General features: G+C 44.9%; 1 protein-coding gene across 5 annotated transcripts in view; it reads right to left on the bottom strand.

Moving 5' to 3' along the window:
- The window catches only part of MEF2D (myocyte enhancer factor 2D), a 140631-nt gene that overhangs the window by 57220 nt on the left and 65057 nt on the right, over positions 1-18354 (bottom strand). For all 5 annotated transcript variants that reach the window (XM_079956839.1, XM_079956838.1, XM_079956840.1 and 2 more), the window contains one exon: positions 6652-6961. In XM_079956839.1, coding sequence (XP_079812965.1) covers positions 6652-6705 — 54 coding nt within the window. In that variant the 5' untranslated portion in view covers positions 6706-6961. Of the gene's footprint in view, positions 1-6651; positions 6962-18354 lie in introns of those variants that run through there.

The following is an 18354-nucleotide window of genomic DNA, read 5'->3' on the forward strand; positions in this document are numbered from 1 at the left end:
GGACGAACACAATCAACAAAAAGACAGACACCAACACAGGAGGCAAGGTTTCCACCCAGGAGATTTATTAGGCTCCTTCCCTTGATTCTTCAGTAGGCTTGCTCAGCTCTGAGTTTTGGTGAAACTAGGAGAATTTCTGAAATGAAAATCTGGAATTGAAAGAGTGCCAAGTTTGCTGCAGAGTTTCCAATTCCTTCAGCTCAGTTCCTTCTTCCATTCTGCAGTTAGTGCAGAATGGAGTCACAAGAATTTATTTTATTATGTGACACATATTCTATGGAATCTATTGTTGCTGCCTATATGTTACCAGGCCCACATCAAAGTGCTAACATTAATTATAAATCCCTCAATAACTTGTGGCCTTGATATTTGTCAGAGCACCTCTTTCCACATCAGCCAGGTTGGGGCTTAAAATCAAGAGGTGGGGGCTGCTTCCAGCCCAAGTAACTGATGCTGCCCATCATGGGGAACCTGGAGCAGGGCCTTCTCTGTGGTAGTGCCCCATGAGTGGAATTTTCTCCCCTTACAGGCGTGAATGTCTACAACACTAAAAGGCTTCTAATGTGTGGTGAAGAACCCTTGGAAACTGTGTTCCAAAGCTGTTAAATTAGCCACGTGTAACTTAATGTCAGCCTTTAACTGACTTTGCATTTTCATAAAGAATGTTGCTGTCAGAGCAGTGTTTTAATTGTATTTCATATCTGTCACACAGAGCTACAATTCCCAGAGAGCTGAGAAGAGGGACTCTGAGAATTGTAGCTCTGTGAGGGGAACAGGGACCTTCTAACAGCTCTCAGCACCACTAAGAAACTACAGCTCCCAGAATAGTTTGAGGGAACCCATGAGTGTTTGAAGTGAAATCATAGAGCTTTAAATGTTTGATATGAATGAGGCCTAAGTGGTGCCTAACCCTGCACAAGTGCCTTGTGGGGTGGGGGTTGAAACTGTGAGGAAGAGGCCTCTCTAGATAAAGAACAACAACAAACAATTCATTAACACCCTCCCAAAGCAGCTTGACAGAAGTCCTTAACACTAGAGCTTGCCTTTGTACATGTGAATGTGGCCTTCTCTCTAACCACTCACTCCTGCCCTTGGGCTTTGTCAACAGTGGAGTCAGGGGAAGGAGGGCTGGTGTTTTAATTTCTTGAAATGGGATTCACAGCTCGCTCTCAGGTGTTTATTGAAACAACCTCAGTCTGCATCAAGGGGCCGTTGCCAAGAGAACAGACCTGCTGGGGAGCTGGAAATCGAACTAGGCCATCTGTCACGATGGGTTAATTTTAAGACCTCACAACCTTGAGGGTGGTTCCCTGAAGGGTAGGAAAAGTATTTGCCACAGCAAATTTGCTGCCTGCCAGAACAATCCCTCTGCTAGCAATGGAACAGCAGGTACCTTGTTCCATGTTGTTGTTGTTATTATTGTTGTTGTTTTTGTTGCTGTTGCTGTTGTTGTTAACAGTCCTCTACCCCACTTCAACAAGCATGATGCAGGACACTATCAAGGCAGGGTGCGGAGTTTTGGTGCTAAGAAGAAATTGGGTTTTAAAAAAAGCCTTCAGGATTTCCAGATCACCCCTGAAAACCCCAAATCTGCTTGCTTTGGGGTAGTCGCTTTTATCCTTGCTTTAAGTATGCAAGTTACAAGTCCTTATGGTGCAGAGTTAACAAACAAGGGAGTTGAAGGAGGCCAAGTCACCCCGGCCAGTGGGAAGCAGATTAGAAATTGCCTAAATGTCATGTTCATAAAGACACAGCATTTATGTTATTGTACCTCCTGGTTTATAGCCTGTTGCACCCCAGAGACAGAGGGTGAGCTAAGAAGCACAAAAACCCAATTAGGGCAATTGTATTGCCACTCAAAAGCCACCTTAAATAAATATATAATCAACTGAGCTCTGATTCTGGAAGGTGGACCACCAAGGTAAGGAAATTGTAAGGTTTAAGTAGGCAAGGATTCCATCCTAGGTAGGGGGGGCACATTCACACCATATATTTAAAATCCTATGGTGCCAGTTTATTTTATTTTATTTTTTATTAAAATTTTTATTACATTTTCAGTTTACAGAAAAGAAAAAGAAGGACAAACCAGAAAAAAGAAAGAAAGAAAAACAATCCAACTTTCAAAATACATTTTTAGGTTACTAACTGGACTTCCCCACATCTCCCTCACCCTGCGTTCTTTACAATAAACATATCAGCAAATTATTACCTTGTTTCGTATCTTATTTATATCTTTCAGAGTGTTTTACTTCTAAATTTAAAGTACCTTTTGTCAAATATTTATACCTTAAGATAATACATAAAATAACTTTAAATTTCAACTTTTTCTTACTTATAACTTAACTTTCTATTTTCCTAATCTAATTGCAGGAGCTAAAATTTCCAAGTCATGCAGATTCTTAACATTCATACAACTTATAATGTTTTTGTAAATAGTCCTTAAATTTCTTCCAGTCCTCTTCCATTGTCTCTTCTCCCAGATCTCGGATTCTGCCAGTCATTTCAGCCAGTTCCATATAGTCCATCAACTGCGTCTGCCACTCTTCCAGCGTGGGAAGGTCTTGTATCTTCCAATATTTTGCAATGAGTATTCTTGCTGCTGTAGTTGCATACATAAAAAAAGTTCTATCCTTCTTTAACACCTTTTGGTCCACAATGCCCAGGAGGAAGGCCTCTGGTTTCTTAGGGAAGGTGTACCTAAACACCTTTTTTAACTCATTATAGATCATTTCCCAGAAGGCCTTCACTTTTGGACAAGTCCACCAAAGATGAAAGAATGTCCCTTCAGCCTCCTTACATTTCCAACATTTATTATCAGACCGATGATATATTTTTGCAAGTTTGACTGGGGTCATGTACCACCTATATATCATTTTCATAATATTTTCCTTCAGGGCATTACATGCCGTGAATTTCATTCCAGTGGTCCATAACCTTTCCCAGTCTTCTAACATAATGTTGTACCCAATATCCTGAGCCCATTTTATCAAGGCTGATGTGACTATCTCATCCTGGGTGTTCCATTTAAGCAGCAAGTTATACATTCTTGAAAGCGCCTTGGTCTTAGGTTCTAACAGTTCTGTCTCTAATTTCGATTTTTCCACCTGGAATCCTATTTTTTTGTCTGACTTAAAAACCTCTTGAATTTGAGCATAATGAAACCAGTCTTGCACCCTATTCTTTAATTTTTCAAAGCTCTGCAGCCTCCAATTATCTCCAATTTTTTCTATTATTTCCCAGTATTTCGGCCATCCGGCCTCCATATTGGGTTTTTTTTCGAACCTTGGCCTCCGCTGGTGATAACCACCTCGGGGTCTTACCTTCCAATAAGTCTTTGTATTTTGTCCAGACCATAAATATAGCTTTCCTGACAATATGGTTTTTAAACATTTTATGAACCTTTACCTTATCGTACCACAAATATGCATGCCATCCAAAAACATTATTATACCCTTCCAGATCTAGGACGTCAGTGTTCTCAAGGAGTAACCAATCTTTCATCCAGCAGAAAGCCGCAGCTTCATAATATAACCTTAAATCTGGCAGGGCAAACCCCCCTCTCTCTTTTGCATCCGTTAATATTTTAAATTTTATTCGGGGCTTTGTGCCCTGCCAGACAAACCTAGAAATATCTTTCTGCCACTTCCCAAAACACTCCACTCTGTCCACGATCTGTAGGGTCTGAAACAAAAATAACATCTTCGGCAATACATTCATCTTTATAGCTGCAATTCGACCCAACAAGGAAAGTTTCAATCTTGACCAGATATTCAAATTTATTTCAAAATAATCTTTCAAGGTTTTTTGGGCCTTCTTCACAATCTCCTGATCTCTTAATAGGGTGTCATTCATTTTCCATCTAAAGGAGCCAATTGGAGTAAGTCTTAATTCCATTTTCATAGTGTTATGGTTGGAGCAAGTTTTTGGGCAGATTTCCACTTTTCTAATCATAGGTGCCAGCCTTCTAGTTGTCCATATTTGGTCTATTCTTGTCCATGACAGATGAGCCTCAGAAAAGAAAGTTCCTTCTCTACCTAAGGGATTCTTAGTCCTCCAAATATCGATTAAGTCCATATTGTCAGTTAGTTCAAAATTTTTGGGTAGTCTGCCATCTTTTGTTAGACTTAGGTCTTGTGACTTATCCATATTTGTAGAGACCACTCCGTTCATATCTCCCATCATAATGATGTTGGTGTAGTCCAAATAGTCCAGGATTGTCTCATGCAGTTTCCTATAAAATTCCCTTCGTTCGGTGCATAAATTCCTAATAGCAAAAATTTTTCTCCTTGGGCCTGTATTTCAATAGCCAAAACTCTTCCTTGCTCATCTTTGAATAAAAATTTTGGTGACAGGCTCTCCCCTATGGTGCCAGTTTAAATAGTCATGGCTTCCCCCAAAGAATCCTGGGAAGTGCAATTTGTTAAGGGCTACAATTCCTAGAGTCTTTTAACAATCAATCCCTCTTCCTAAAGCACTTTGGGGGTTTTAGCTCTGTGAGGAGATGGGAGACCATCTAGTCCAGCATCTTGTTCTCACTGGGGCCAACCAGATGCTCCACTGGGAAGCCAGAAAGCAGGACATGAAAGCAGAACATGACTCACGTATCCTAGCAACGGGGGTTGAGAGGCACACCATGCCATTACAGGAGCAGCCTGTATTGTCTTTCCAGTGCCTGTTGTAGACCTTTCTTTCCACACTTTTTTCAACAAGCCTTTTAAATGAAGGTTGTTTTTATCCCAGTCTGTATCTGCATTGGACTTGAAATGGTTTCTGTTACCAATGTTTTTATGCATTAGATATTTTGCCCAGTCTTCAGCAGAAGGCCCCAAGGCAGGTTACTACAACCACCACCACCACCACCACCACTACTTTTCTTATTGTTATTAACTGCATTTTTATCCTACCTTTTTCTCTAAAGAGCACAAAGTAGCTCTTGCTTATTTAATCCCCACAACAAGCCTGTGAGGAAGGTTAGGCTGAGAGGCACTGACTGGCCCAAGGTCACCCCCAGTGCGTGTCATGGTCAACAAGTGGGGATTCGAACCCTGGTCCCTGCCAGGTCTTAGTCCGACACTCTTACCACTGCACCACACTACACAAGCAGGATATTAAAACCAGTTAAAACAATTTACCATCAGAAGAATGGGGGAGGGGGTCTAAAACACTATGACATGTTTTAAGGGAAGTAATTTGTAAATGAAACAAATAGATAAACAACACAAGCCACCAAGGCTAGTGGCCACTGATGGCCTTATCCTCCATGAATCTGTCCAACCCCCTTTAAAGCCATCTTAGTTGCTGGCCGCCCCTGCATCTTGTGGTGGCCATATTGCTGGCCACTGGATTCATTCCTGATATTTTAGAAGTGCAGGTTATGAAGAAGCGGCTAAAAGAGCCTGGATGGTTTATTTCAGCACTTGACAGAGAAGGCATAGATAGCAAAATCCCTCAAGCCAAGCATGCCTACCACCACAAATCTTTGATTCTGGGCCATGACTCTGAGATGTCTGTCCTTCCCCAGTGACCTTGACAAGGAAAAATAAAGCTTTGAGGCTTCAAGCTAGACCTGGCAATGTACTGATGAGTGTTTTTTGGGGGGAGATAGTGGCCACATTGGCAATATACACATAAAGCACTATGATACCACTTTAAACCGTCATGTCTTCCCCCCAAGTAACCTGGGAGCTGTAGTTTGTTAAGGGTGCTGAGAGTTGTTAGGAGACACCTTTCCCCCCTCACAGAGCCACAATTCCCAGAATTCCCTGTGAAGAGGGATTGACTGTTAAACCACTCTGGGAATTGAAGCTCTGGGAGGGGAGGGGAACAGGGCGGTCTTCTAAGAACTCCCAGCGCCCTTAGCAAACTACAGCTCCCAGTATTCTTTGGGGGAAGCCATGATGGTTTAAAGTAGAATCAGGGTGCTGAAAATGTGTAGTGTGAATGCGACCTCAGTGGTTTCTGGCAGGAAGTTCCATCCCAGAACGCACAAGACCCCTGATTTGAGGCCGCCCCACATCTTTCCAAAGACAATTTTGAATACTGAAATCTATGGAAAGCACCAACTTGCTTTGCTGTGCGGGAGTGACAACAAACTGTGGTGTGAACTGCTCCCCAGAAGGGCACATAACTTCCAGCCTTTGCTCCCTGGCCTGTAAGACCACACTGTAGTTCCTATGCTTCATCCACCATCACAGTTGCTCAGATCCAGAGCATCTGCTTGGCATGAGTCCCCAGGTTCAATCCCAATGGCGCCTTCAAGGAGGCTTGAGAAAGACCCTGCCTCCAGCCAGAAAGACCCTGAAGAGCTGCTCCCAATCAGTGTAGACAATACTGAGCTAGATGGGCCAACAGTCCAACTCAACATAAGGCACCTTCCTCTGTTCCACCCCAGTCTCAGGAAAGAGATCTGGAAACCCAGCTAGGCTCCCAAGCAGCTCCAAACCACTTAATTGATGCACCACTCACAAGAGTCTGTGCTACTGAAAAGCACAGGTTCAATTTCAGAGTCAGCAAAGTCAAAGCACAAAGCAAGGGAAAAGTGACGTCCCCTTTGGGACTCTGCAGAAATTGCAAATTCTCCCCACCACCCATACCACCATAAAGACAGAAAAATGATGATGTACAATTTCTATCCATTTAATGCAAACTGACCTGCCGGTTCCTCTCGTCCGTAATCCTCTGGATCTGGATCTTTTTTCTCCCCATCTTCTCCGGAGATCCTCACGGTATGGGGCGGCTTAATTTTTTAATTTCCAAAAATTAAAAAAAGGAAAACACCTTGTTTTTCAAAGTGCTGTCATCCAAAAAATCGTTTTGAAAAAACAAAAAAAGTAGAAAATCACAAAATAAAAAACTAAGCACAAAAAAAGGTTTGTTGCTGCTTTTTCAGTTCATGGTATTCCACTTGTCTGTGCAAATCCAGATGCGTTGGGAATTTGTGATGAGGTTTAATAAAAGAAGCCTACAAAAAAAAGAGGGGGAGAAAAAGAATTAACACTATTGCTTTTTTCTCTTGTTATGTGGTACATTCAGAAGTAGCTTGCAGGACAGATTTACAATGAGAAAATGGGGTGGGGTGATTAATCTGCATACATCATAGACACACTTCAGGGTTCAGTGGAGCCTGATTTTAAATGAAAGGTGGGGGTTCAAAGGTCTGCGTGTGACCGAGAGAAGAGTGTATCAGAACCCTGCAACCTGAGATGCTGCCTTTCTACCTACAGGGATAAGTGTTAAAGATCTGGATATGCTTTATGAGGAATGTAATGTTGGAACAGCTGCTTGGAAGTCAGGTCTTCCCTAGAAATGATATTATTCCCTCCATAAAGCCCCATATACCTTGTGTTCCCATGACATTACCAGTAGTATTTTAAAGAATAACAAATATAGTATGGCATAATTTAGCTGCAACAGACAAGGTCAGCAACACTTCAGGAACCTGTAGAATTTGAAAGCCACTTCAACCCCCATTTGACCATGACAGTAGTAGTTCAAAAATTGTATTTCACATTCATAAAAATGTACAACAATGGGTGAAAATGGACAACATGAATAAGTATTAAAATGTATATAAAAATGGAAAACAGCACCATTTAAGGCAGCAAAATGGCACCAATCGGTTCTGCCCTAAAAGCAACTGAACTCAGAAGAACTCAACAACTCAGTTCTGGAACACATTTTTCTGGAGCCCTCCCCCTTCCCCACCCCCAGGGAACACCTTACGGAAAAGTTTCCACACAACACTTTGTCTTAGAACAAGTCCTGAAAGTGTCAAGGCCATAAACAGGAAGCACTCATTGTACACCTGGAAGACCCAGGGACAAAAGAGACATAACAAACAACTGAATCATTTTCCCCTTTTGCAACTTCGAGAAAAGCAGCTCTTTTAAAGAAAAATAAAGAAGGGGAAAAGCATCAGTTGCTTGACTCCACATTCACAGCATACATTTAAAGCATTCTGGTACTACTTTAAACAGCCATGGCTTCCCCCAAAGAATTCTGGGAGCTGTAGTTTGCTAAAGGCGCTGAGAGTTGTTAGGAGACCCCTCACAGAGTGGTTAACAATCCATCCCTCTTCCCAAGGAAATCTGGGAATTGTAGTTCTGAGAGAGAGGAGAGTGTCTCCTGACTCAGCCCCCTTAATTATGGCTCCCATAATTCCTTGGGGGGAAGCCATGACTGTTTAAAGTGATAGGATGCTGCTTTAAATGTATGCTGTGAATGTGGGCTCAATGTGGTATGGTGGTTATTACAATGGAGATCAGAGTTCAAATCCTACTTGGCCCTAAAATCCACCGGTTAAGCATGGAGCCCCTAAGCCTAAACTACTTCAAAGGATTTCCGGAGGGGCATCTAGTGTTTACATGTCACTTTGCATGAAAACTAGGGACGCGGGTGGCGCTGTGGGTAAAACCTCAGCGCCTAGGACTTGCCGATCACATGGTCGGCGGTTCGAATCCCCGCGGCGGGGTGTGCTCCCGTTGTTAGGTCCCAGCGCCTGCCAACCTAGCAGTTCGAAAGCACCCCCAGGTGCAAGTAGATAAATAGGGACCGCTTACCAGCGGGAAGGTAAACGGCGTTCCGTGTGCTGCGCTGGCTCGCCAGATGCAGCTTGTCACGCTGGCCACGTGACCCGGAAGTGTCTGCGGACAGCGCTGGCTCCCGGCCTATAGAGTGAGATGAGCGCACAACCCTAGAGTCTGTCAAGACTGGCCCGTGCGGGCAGGGGTAACTTTACCTTTACCTTGCATGAAAACTAGCAAAGACTCTTGTGGCACTTTAAAGACTACAGTTCACTTCATCAGGTGTAGGAGGTATTATCCTGGATTCAGGTACACGTCTACGTGGTTGGGGGACAGGGTTGTAAACCAGAGGGAAACAAGTTTTTAAAATGTAAGAACTTAAGAACGTGTTGGATCGGCCAAGGGCCCATCTGCTCCAGCATCCTGTTCTCACAGTGGCCACTCAGATGCATGCGGAGAACCCGCACACAGGACCCAAGTCAAGAGTTCTTTCCTCTCCTGTGGCTTCCAGAAACTGATATTCAGAAGCATTGCTGCCTCTGACCATGGAGGCAGAGCATAGCCATCATGGTTAGTAGCCTTTGATAGCCTTGCCCCCCCAGAATTTGTCCAATCCTCTTTTAAAGCCGTACAAGTTGGTGGCCATCACTGCCTCTTGTGGGATTGAGTTCTATAGTTTAATTCTGTGCTTTGTGAAGAAGTGCTTTCTTTTATGAAAAGCATGCCGAAGAATTCCAATGCTATCACTTGTGGATCAAACTGGGACAAAGGATTTTTAGCATACTGTATGTGTTAACTGGCTTACTGATGCCAGGACAGTATGTGTCATCAAAAACTACTGGGTGATTTACCACTGCGAAGAAGTACGTAATTATCTCTGCAAACTTCTCTGCCTTTCATTTCTCTCTGATCACACCCCATAACAACTCAATCAATGTGTTGGGGGTGGGGTAGGGAAGAGAAGTTGACCAGGGAGTTCAAAGCCTATAATTTCTACACTGCAGCTGTGAGCCTTCCTTATATTTGCTGGCGAGAAACCACTGGCTCACTGGGACCTTTGCACTGCGATGAAACAATTTTGCAACTTCCCAGGATTGATCGCTCAACACAACACAAACTGGCAGCTTTTTGGAAGGTGGGGAGGAACATAAGGAAGTGTGGAAGCTGGAGCAGGAAAATGGTACCTTCTAAAAGGGTCCAACACACCCCTACTAGCAAGAATGAATTTTTGATGGGAAGAAATAATTTATTTACTGTTATTAACAACAACAACAACAACAACAACAACAACAACAACAACAACAAGACTATTGCAAGTCTACATACATTTTAAAGCAAAGTCAGAAAACAGAAAACATGGTTTTTTGCTTCTCCCCCCACAATCCTATGCTGATTTCCCACTTCCTGACCCTGCTTCCTTCCCTGGCCCAGCCGTCTTCTGACATTTCACCAGCATGGTGTTGCTGCCCGCACCTTGGCGCCTGCCTTTGCTGTCTTAAGGACTAGAAGCTTTTAATTGTTTGTTTGCTTTTTTAACCACATGAACACCTTTGTGGCATTGATGATGCCAAGCATTGGCACAGCAATTCAAAGGAGAAAGGCCAGACGAAGATGTCCTCAGAAACACTGCGGCCTTTGGAAGCCCAAACAGCTCAGGAGCATCCTTAATCCATGCCCTCCTAGTTGCAGGACACTAGATCCTGGGTCACCCAGTGAAATATGGACAATTCTCACACTCTGGGTATGTAAACAGTAGAGTCCCCCAAAGATCAGTATTGGGACTGGTGCCTTTCAGTTCCCCTAAAACAACCTGGAAAGAAGGATGAACAATGAGAAAGCCAAATTTACAGATGACTGGGCAGGCGGAGGATTGGACTCTGAGATCTGGATTTCCTATCTGTGGTTTCAAGTTGCTTTAAACTGTTTTTAACATTGTGTTTCACTTGTTGCAACCTAGCCTAAGGGTGAAGGGCAGGTAAATAACAACATAATCGACAACAAATTGTTTAATGCTATCTGGAGCTGCAAATGGCTTTACGTGAGGTGGCACAGGTGGCGCTGTGGGTTAAAGCCTCAGCGCCTAGGACTTGCCGATCGAAAGGTCGGCGGTTCGAATCCCTGCGACGGGGTGCGCTCCCGCTGCTCGGTCCCAGCGCCTGCCAACCTAGCAGTTCGAAAGCACCTCCGGGTGCAAGTAGATAAATAGGGACCGCTTACCAGCGGGAAGGTAAACGGCGTTTCCGTGTGCGGCTCTGGCTCGCCAGAGCAGCGATGTCACGCTGGCCACGTGACCCGGAAGTGTCTCCGGACAGCGCTGGCCCCTGGCCTCTTAAGTGAGATGGGCGCACAACCCCAGAGTCTGTCAAGACTGGCCTGTACGGGCAGGGGTACCTTTACCTTTACCTTACCCCTGCCAGGGGAGAATGCCTCTCCTCACCTCAGCTAGCAAACTCTCTTTCTTTCTCTCTCACCCTAAATTGCTGAAAGACGTAAGGGGCAAAACAGAGAAATAAAGATGTAGGCAGCTGGGATGCATGGATATAGATAGAGAGGTCACCATGGTAACCATTACCATGGAGCAATTCTTCTCTCTCATATATACAGTGGTACCTTGAATTACAAACGCCTCAGGTTACAAATGCTTCAGGTTACAAACCCTACTAACCTGGAAGAGTTACCTCGAGTTGAGAACTTTGCCCCAGGATGAGAACGGAAATTGTGTGCCGGCAGCAAGAGGCCCCATTAGTGTAAGCATGCCTCTAGTTAAGAACAGTTTCAGGTTAAGAACGGACCTCCACAACGAATTAAGTTCGTAACTAGAGGTACCACTTTGTGTGTGTGTGTGTGTGTGTGTGTGTGCGCGTGTGCGCGTGTGTTCTCTTTCTCAGCCTCCTTCATTCCCTTTCCTCTCTGCACACTACACAGAACTAGCATGGTGTTGTGGTTAGAGCATCAGATTAGGACCTGGGAGAGACCAAGGTTCAAATCCCCACTCAGCCATGACACTCACCATGGGCCAGTCATTGCCTTTCAGCCTAACCTCCCTCAAAAGGTTGTTGTGGGGATTAAATGAGGAAGGGGACAACCACGCACACCATCTTGGGACTCCTTTGTAGAACAGGTAGGTTATAAATGCAATAAATAATAGTAATAACACAGAGATTTGGCAGCACCACGTTTTTGAAGGGGTGGGGACTCCTTCAAATCACAAGCTAAGAGCCACTTCATTACACTCTAAAACTTTCAATGAGCCAGAAGATATGACCACCAAGTAACTGAGCAATGCAAGCAGAAAACTATGTAAGGTGCACAAATCTTTCTCATTGCCCTTCATAAACTATTTTGCCCGTTAGACCCAACAAGAATTTGCCCGTTAGACCCAACAAGAATTAATGCAAGAATCAGGGAATCTGCAGAATACAGGAACCTCAAAATTCACTGCAGTGTAGATGTGGCATAGTGGACAGAATGATGTTGACTAGGACTGTGGAGACCCATGTTCAGCCATGACCTTAGGGTGAAGGGCGGGCAATAAGTAAATAATGAAGATCACTCGGTGTCTTTATGCCAGTCACTGCCTAACCTACCTCACAGGGTTGTCGTGAGGATTAAGGGGGTGGAGGGTAGAACATGGTATGCCACCTTGAGATCACTGGAGGGAAAGCTTGCGAAGCATGTCATTAATAAATACATCACACAGAATGTAGCACCCCTCTGCAAAATTTTAAAGCACACAGCAATGTGTGTTAGCAACGAATGTTAGCAATGACCATATTGCTCTGCCATGAACAGATCAGTGAGTCTTCACCACCTCAACTCATTCTTTGAAGGAACAGGAGCAAGCAGTCAAGCACAAAACTGCAACCCTGTCTCTCAGGCTCAGATTCTTGACGGACAGGAACTTGCTACTTTGATTTTGGGTTGGGAAGGAGGCCAATAAGAGGCCACTGGGGCAGCGAGTGTGGTGCAGAGGTTAAGGGTGTTAGACTAGGACCTGAAAGACAAGGGCTTAAATCCCCACTCAGCTGTAAAGCTCACTGAATGACTCACTCTCAGCCTAACCTACCTCCCGGGGTTGTTGTGGGGATTAAATGGGGAGGGAAGAACCATGTATACCACCCTGGAACTCCTTGGATGAAAGGGCCTTCTTGGTAGTGGCACCCACCTTGTGGTACGCCCTCCCTCAGATGTCAAGGAGATGTTTATACGACTTTTAGAAGACATCTGAAGAGAAGCCCTGTAGAGGGAAGCTTTTAATGGTTGGTTGTGTTTTTAATAGTTTGTTGAAAGCCACTCAGAGTGGCTGGGGCAACCCAGTCAGCTGGGTGGGGTACAAATGTTGCTGTTGTTGGATATGAATTCAACCAAGAAAGCAGGCAGGAACTTCGGACTGTAAGTTTATACATTTAGTGGAGAAAGTGGATAGAGAAAAGTTTTTCTCCCTCTCTTATAACATTAGAATTCACAGATGTCCAATGAAGTTGAATGTTGGAAAATTCAAGACAAAAGCAGTCTTTCATACAGCTTGTAAGTTAAACTATGGAACTCACTTTCACAGGAGGCAGCGATGGCTGCCAGCATGGATGGCTTTGAAAGGAGATTAGACAAATTCACGGAGGAGGAGGAGGCTATCAAAGCTTATTACTCATCATGGCTGTGTACTTCCTCCAGTCTCAGCCTCTGAATACCCAGTTGTTGAGAAGTACAAGTGGGGAGAGTGGCTGTTGCATTTGAATCCTACTTGTGAGCTTCCCGGAAGAGACACCTGGTTTGCCACTGTGAGAACAGTTTGCTGAATTAGACGGGGGCCCCATTGGCCTGATCCACCTCTAAAGCTCCTCCTGGATTCTTGTGCTAATCTGATGAACCAGAGGGCAGAACCTCTCATGGATCAAGAGCTGAAGCCAAAATGGTGCTACCTGGTATGTTATGGGTCGAACCCGAAAGAATCTGGAGTTTGCCGAATCACTCAGTTTTGGGGTAGGGAGGGAGAGGAGTTGCAGTGCAAAACATCTGGCAGGCAACACATTTGCCAAGACTGGTGAAATGGTTGAGATGGGGGGGGTGTTTTTTTTTTTTTGCAGGCTTCGAAAATGGAAGAACTAGCCAGGTCTGTGCCGCCCCCCGCACCCCACCCCCCGCTGCAACCCGCGCCTGAGCCAAGCAAGCTACCGCCTGGTGCACGGCACCACAAACCTTCTCTGTGAAAACCATTATGCACAAAGTATGATTATCCCAGCAATTAGCAGTCAAGTCAATTACATACAAGCAGGTGCTCGTTAGCACTGTGCCTTGTAATTCATACCCGACTCCCAATAAATTGCCTCAAATTGAAGAGGGGGAGAAGAGTTTGCTTTCTGCAGTGATGGGGGGGTGGCGGGGGGGGAAGCGAGTGAGAATTAAATGAAGCCTCTGTGTGTGTGTGTGTGTGTGTGTGTGTGTGTGTAAAAAACCAACCCACCCTCTTTTGGAATACACTTTTGCAAAAGCAAAAAGGGTGGGAGCAGCAGAAGTGCTTGGGGGGGTGGTTATTTTTTTAAATTGCAGCATTAACCATGAGGAACCATGTGAATCCAACCCGGGAAATCTGAACTGGGAGTGGGGAGGAGGGAGGGAGGAGAGAAAATTCCTTCACCAGCTCCATTCCTGTCATCATCCAGACCTTGAGCCAGGAGCACAATCCAGACATGTCCCAAGGGGAACATCGACATGTTTCCACTGCCCTGTCCAGATCCTTTGTGACCAGCCCTTGCTCAGCTGATCCCGTTTCCCTTTCTGCTTAAGAAACAGGAATGCTCAAAAGAAACAAGGGGCAAGCTTTTGTCAGTTGCAAAGGACTGCTGGCCAGGCCCTTCCACCTGGGAAAAACAGCCAGAGTCCCCTCACTCAACACCAGCAGGTGAGTTCTACCTGCAGGAAGCTCAAATGATAGGACAAATTCCATCAGGTCCCCTGAGGAATTTAAGTAAGGGAGGGGAAAGAGAGAGAGAGGACGCACACACATATATATGTTATATTCCTGACCCAGATTTAATCATTCCCTGGAGAATATCAGGTGCCAGCTGCGGCTTCACAGCCCCTGCCAAATTCTACACTATGCAGGTTGGGGTGAGCAGGAAGGGGAGAAGTGCAATCCTTAATATGTCTCTTTAAAGGGGGGGCCAAGAGGGAGGAAATTGGGCAGCTGGGGGGGAGAACCCTTTTGTTCCTGCCACTGCTCATTCTGCTCTGCCCTAAACACAGTTGCTAGGGGTAGGTCCAGGAAGACTGCCCCGCCCCAATATTTTCCCCAAGTGTTTCCAGGTAGGTAATGCATTGAGGAGGGAGATAACTGAATTGGGAGGTTGATCTGGGTTTAGGGGGTGGAGTATTAATTTGCGAGACTGCATTAATTTCAGATGACTTCATCTAGACATGATTTAGGGGGGATTAATTAATGGGAAGGTGTCGAAAGGCAATTGATGCAGGCTTCAGAGGTTTTAGAGTTGGGAAACAAATTGGGGGGTAAATGAATCAAAGCACAACTGATTTGATCTGGGTGGGGGGTACAAATTAATTGCAGGATTTTTTCTGGTGTAAACTGGATGGGAAGATTAGTTGCCTCGCCTTCTTTGAGATTTAAATTCTAAATGCCCATGTGTGTGTGGAGAGAGAGAATTTGCACACTGAAATTTTTCTGCAGTGTGTGCTCCCCTCTTCTTTCCCCAGCATGTCCCTCCCCTGCTCATCTTTCTCCCATGAACTTCCTCACTTTGTAAAAATACTATCACTTTCTTTTATCTGTCCTAACTCTGCAAAAAATCAAGGCACAATGAAAAAGAGATGCAACATCAACTCCTGCAATCAGCAGACAGCACATGCTTCTGGACTGTCCAGGTCATAAGTGGAATGCACATGCAGAAGGTTCTGTGCATGCCTCAACTCGGGATCAACTCAGTGATCACGCTCTAGAACTTCCCTGCTACAAACCTGGCAGACCGAGCTCTAGATCTACAAGTGCACCACCTAGGCTGCAGTAACAGCCTTCTCGAGCACTTAGGCCCCATCCTCACTACACATTTAAAACAGTTTAATATCACAGTCATGGCTTCCCCCCTCCCCAAATCCTGGGCGCTGTAATTTGTGAGGGGTGCTAAGAGTTATGAGGAGACCCCCCTATTTCCCTCACAGAACTACAATTCCCAGGGTTCCCTGGGAAGAGGGAATGACTGTTAATCCCCTCTGGAATTTACAGTGGTACCTTGGGTTACAGACGCTTCAGGTGACAGGCTCCACTAGCCCAGAAATAGTACCTTGGGTTAAGAACTTTGCTTCAGGATGAGAACAGAAATCATGCGGTGGCAGCGTGGCAGCAGTGGGAGGCCCCATTAGCTAAAGTGGTACCTCAGGTTAAGAACAGTTTCAGGTTAAGAACGGACCTCCGGAATGAATTAAGTTCTTAACCCGAGGTACCACTGTATAGCTCTATGAGGGGAGAAGGGGGTTTCCTAATAACTCTCAGGTTCTTCTTCTCTGTTCAGAAATGACTCCAGGTTTCTCAAACTGCTAGCAGAGTTTACCTGTGCAATCTCAAAACACAGACCAGCAAGTCCCCTGATCTTTGCATCCCATTATTTTCAAATGGAAGAAGGTGATCACTAATCATTTACTTATCCCTTATTGCGGGGAGGAAGGGGAGTTTAATCATGGCACATTTTACTAAAGCATATTAGGGGGGAAATCAGGTGCCATAGCAACAAGCCAAGAGCAGCCAAGCGCCTGTCTATGAATGGAACTTCCAAGTTTTTGCAGAACAGAGAACAGGCACCTGTTCCAACATACATTTGGGCAAACTAAATTAATAATACTAATAACATGAAAATAAAATAAAATCAACATCATCATCCATCTTTGCTTCTACTGCCCAGGTAAAGGAATTCAGATCAGCAAGCGGAACCAAGACAATTTGGCCATGATGGTAACACAGAGGAAGGTTTTTCCACTGCTGGCACCAGTCTTGGGCTGGGGTAATGTTTAGTAGAATTTTCTTGGGGGGGGGGGTGCTGCTGTTACTGATATTAATTTTTGTATCTTTAGATCTTCTTATGGCTGACGTGGAAATTGTTCAGTTCTGTAGTGTACTTTTTAATGCGTTTTATTTATCGTTTATGACCATTTTTGAAATCTTTGCAATTATGTACATCTTCTCATGTTGTGAGCCGCCTTGAACATGGTTTCAACTATGGAAAGGCGGCATACAAATACAGGGGTACCTCGGGTTAAGTACTTAATTCGTTCCGGAGGTCCGTTCTTAACCTGAAACTGTTCTTAACCTAAAGCACCGCTTTAGCTAATGGGGCCTCCTGTTGCTGCCGCGCCACCGGAACATGATTTCTGTTCTCATTCTGAAGCAAAGTTCTTAACCTGAAGCACTATTTCTGGGTTAGTGGAGTCTGTAACCTGAAGCGTATGTAACCTGAAGCGCATGTAACCCGAGGTACCACTGTACAACGATGGTGGCAGTGGTGATGTTGCAGAATGCCCTCTCTGATGAAATGCAAGAGGCCCAATCACTGCCTCCTGTGGCAGTGAGTTCCATAGTTAACTATGCCGCTGAGTGAAGAAGCGCTTTCTTTCATTTATCTGCCCTCAATTCCATTCCAACAAGTTCTATTTGCTTTCTCCATGCTATGCATCATTTCATAAACTCGCCTCTTACTCGCCTTTTCTCCAAACTAAGAAGTCCCAAATGCTGCAACCTTTCCTCCTGCATTCCTGCCCTTCCACTCCCCATGGAAGAGGGAACTGCCAGCTGGCAAGGTGGTTACTGACTGCTTGCCAGAGACAGTTTTCTCACCCTGCATTAGCCCAGGAAAATGTAGAGTGGGATAGAGAGAACAGAGAAGGTTAAGGGGGAAAAGCGAGAGGGGAGGGTTTTATAGTCTCAGGGCAAAGGAGGACCTGGAAGCAATTATGACAAGCAATTTCCCAAGGAAGCAGGGGCCATCATCAAACGTCTTCAAAGTGATGGCCCAGGCCCAGGCAAGTAGAAAAAAAGAGAGTAAGGAAACAGCTCAAGACGCATTATCGCATGGCTAGCCCATGCAATCCCTCTTTCCAGCTTAAACATAAAAAGGGACAAATCAACGCAACACCACTCAATATGTGTGTGGGGGGGACACAGTTAAAGGAGCCGAGCTGCTGCTAGATTAGACCAAAACCACACTGAGTCCAGCATTTTGATTCAAACATTTTTGCTATCTCTGGAAACCCCCTAAAAGGCAATAGCACCCATTGTTGCTTGTCCCTGGCCCCCAGAAACTACTGTTCAGAGGCATCCAGCTGCTGAATATGGATATGGAAGTTCTCTTTAGCTATCCTGTCTACCAACCGTTAGTCCTCTCCTTATCCATGAACTTCTCAGCTCCAAAATAAGTTCATAACTACAGACTGACCTGTGCAGAGGGAGAGAAGGGGCCTGCACCAAGTCTGCTGAGAAGCCAGCTGCCCCAGGTCCCTCCTTCCCATCAAGTGGGAAAGGAATTAAAGAAGGGAAGCAGAGCCACACCATCAGCACAGCTGAGACTTTTAGGCCCTCTTCTCTTTGTGCGCCTTGTACAACAGAAAATCAAGATTTAAACAAGACTCCCTAATGTCCACAGGTTACTGAATCATATTCCTGCACTTTGGGGGCTCTCCCTCAGAAAAATAAAAACCAGATATTGGGGAGGTAGCAGAACAAGTCCTTACTTAACAAAGGGAAGTTTCTATTGTCATCCACCAGTGGACTCCACATGTTTGGGGCTACAACTCCCACCGTGGCTGTGCTAGCTGGGGCTGATGGGAGCTGTAG

Source organism: Podarcis cretensis (genome assembly GCF_951804945.1).
Source record: "Podarcis cretensis genome assembly, chromosome: 16".
In the NCBI taxonomy this organism is placed as follows: Eukaryota; Metazoa; Chordata; class Lepidosauria; order Squamata; family Lacertidae; genus Podarcis; species Podarcis cretensis.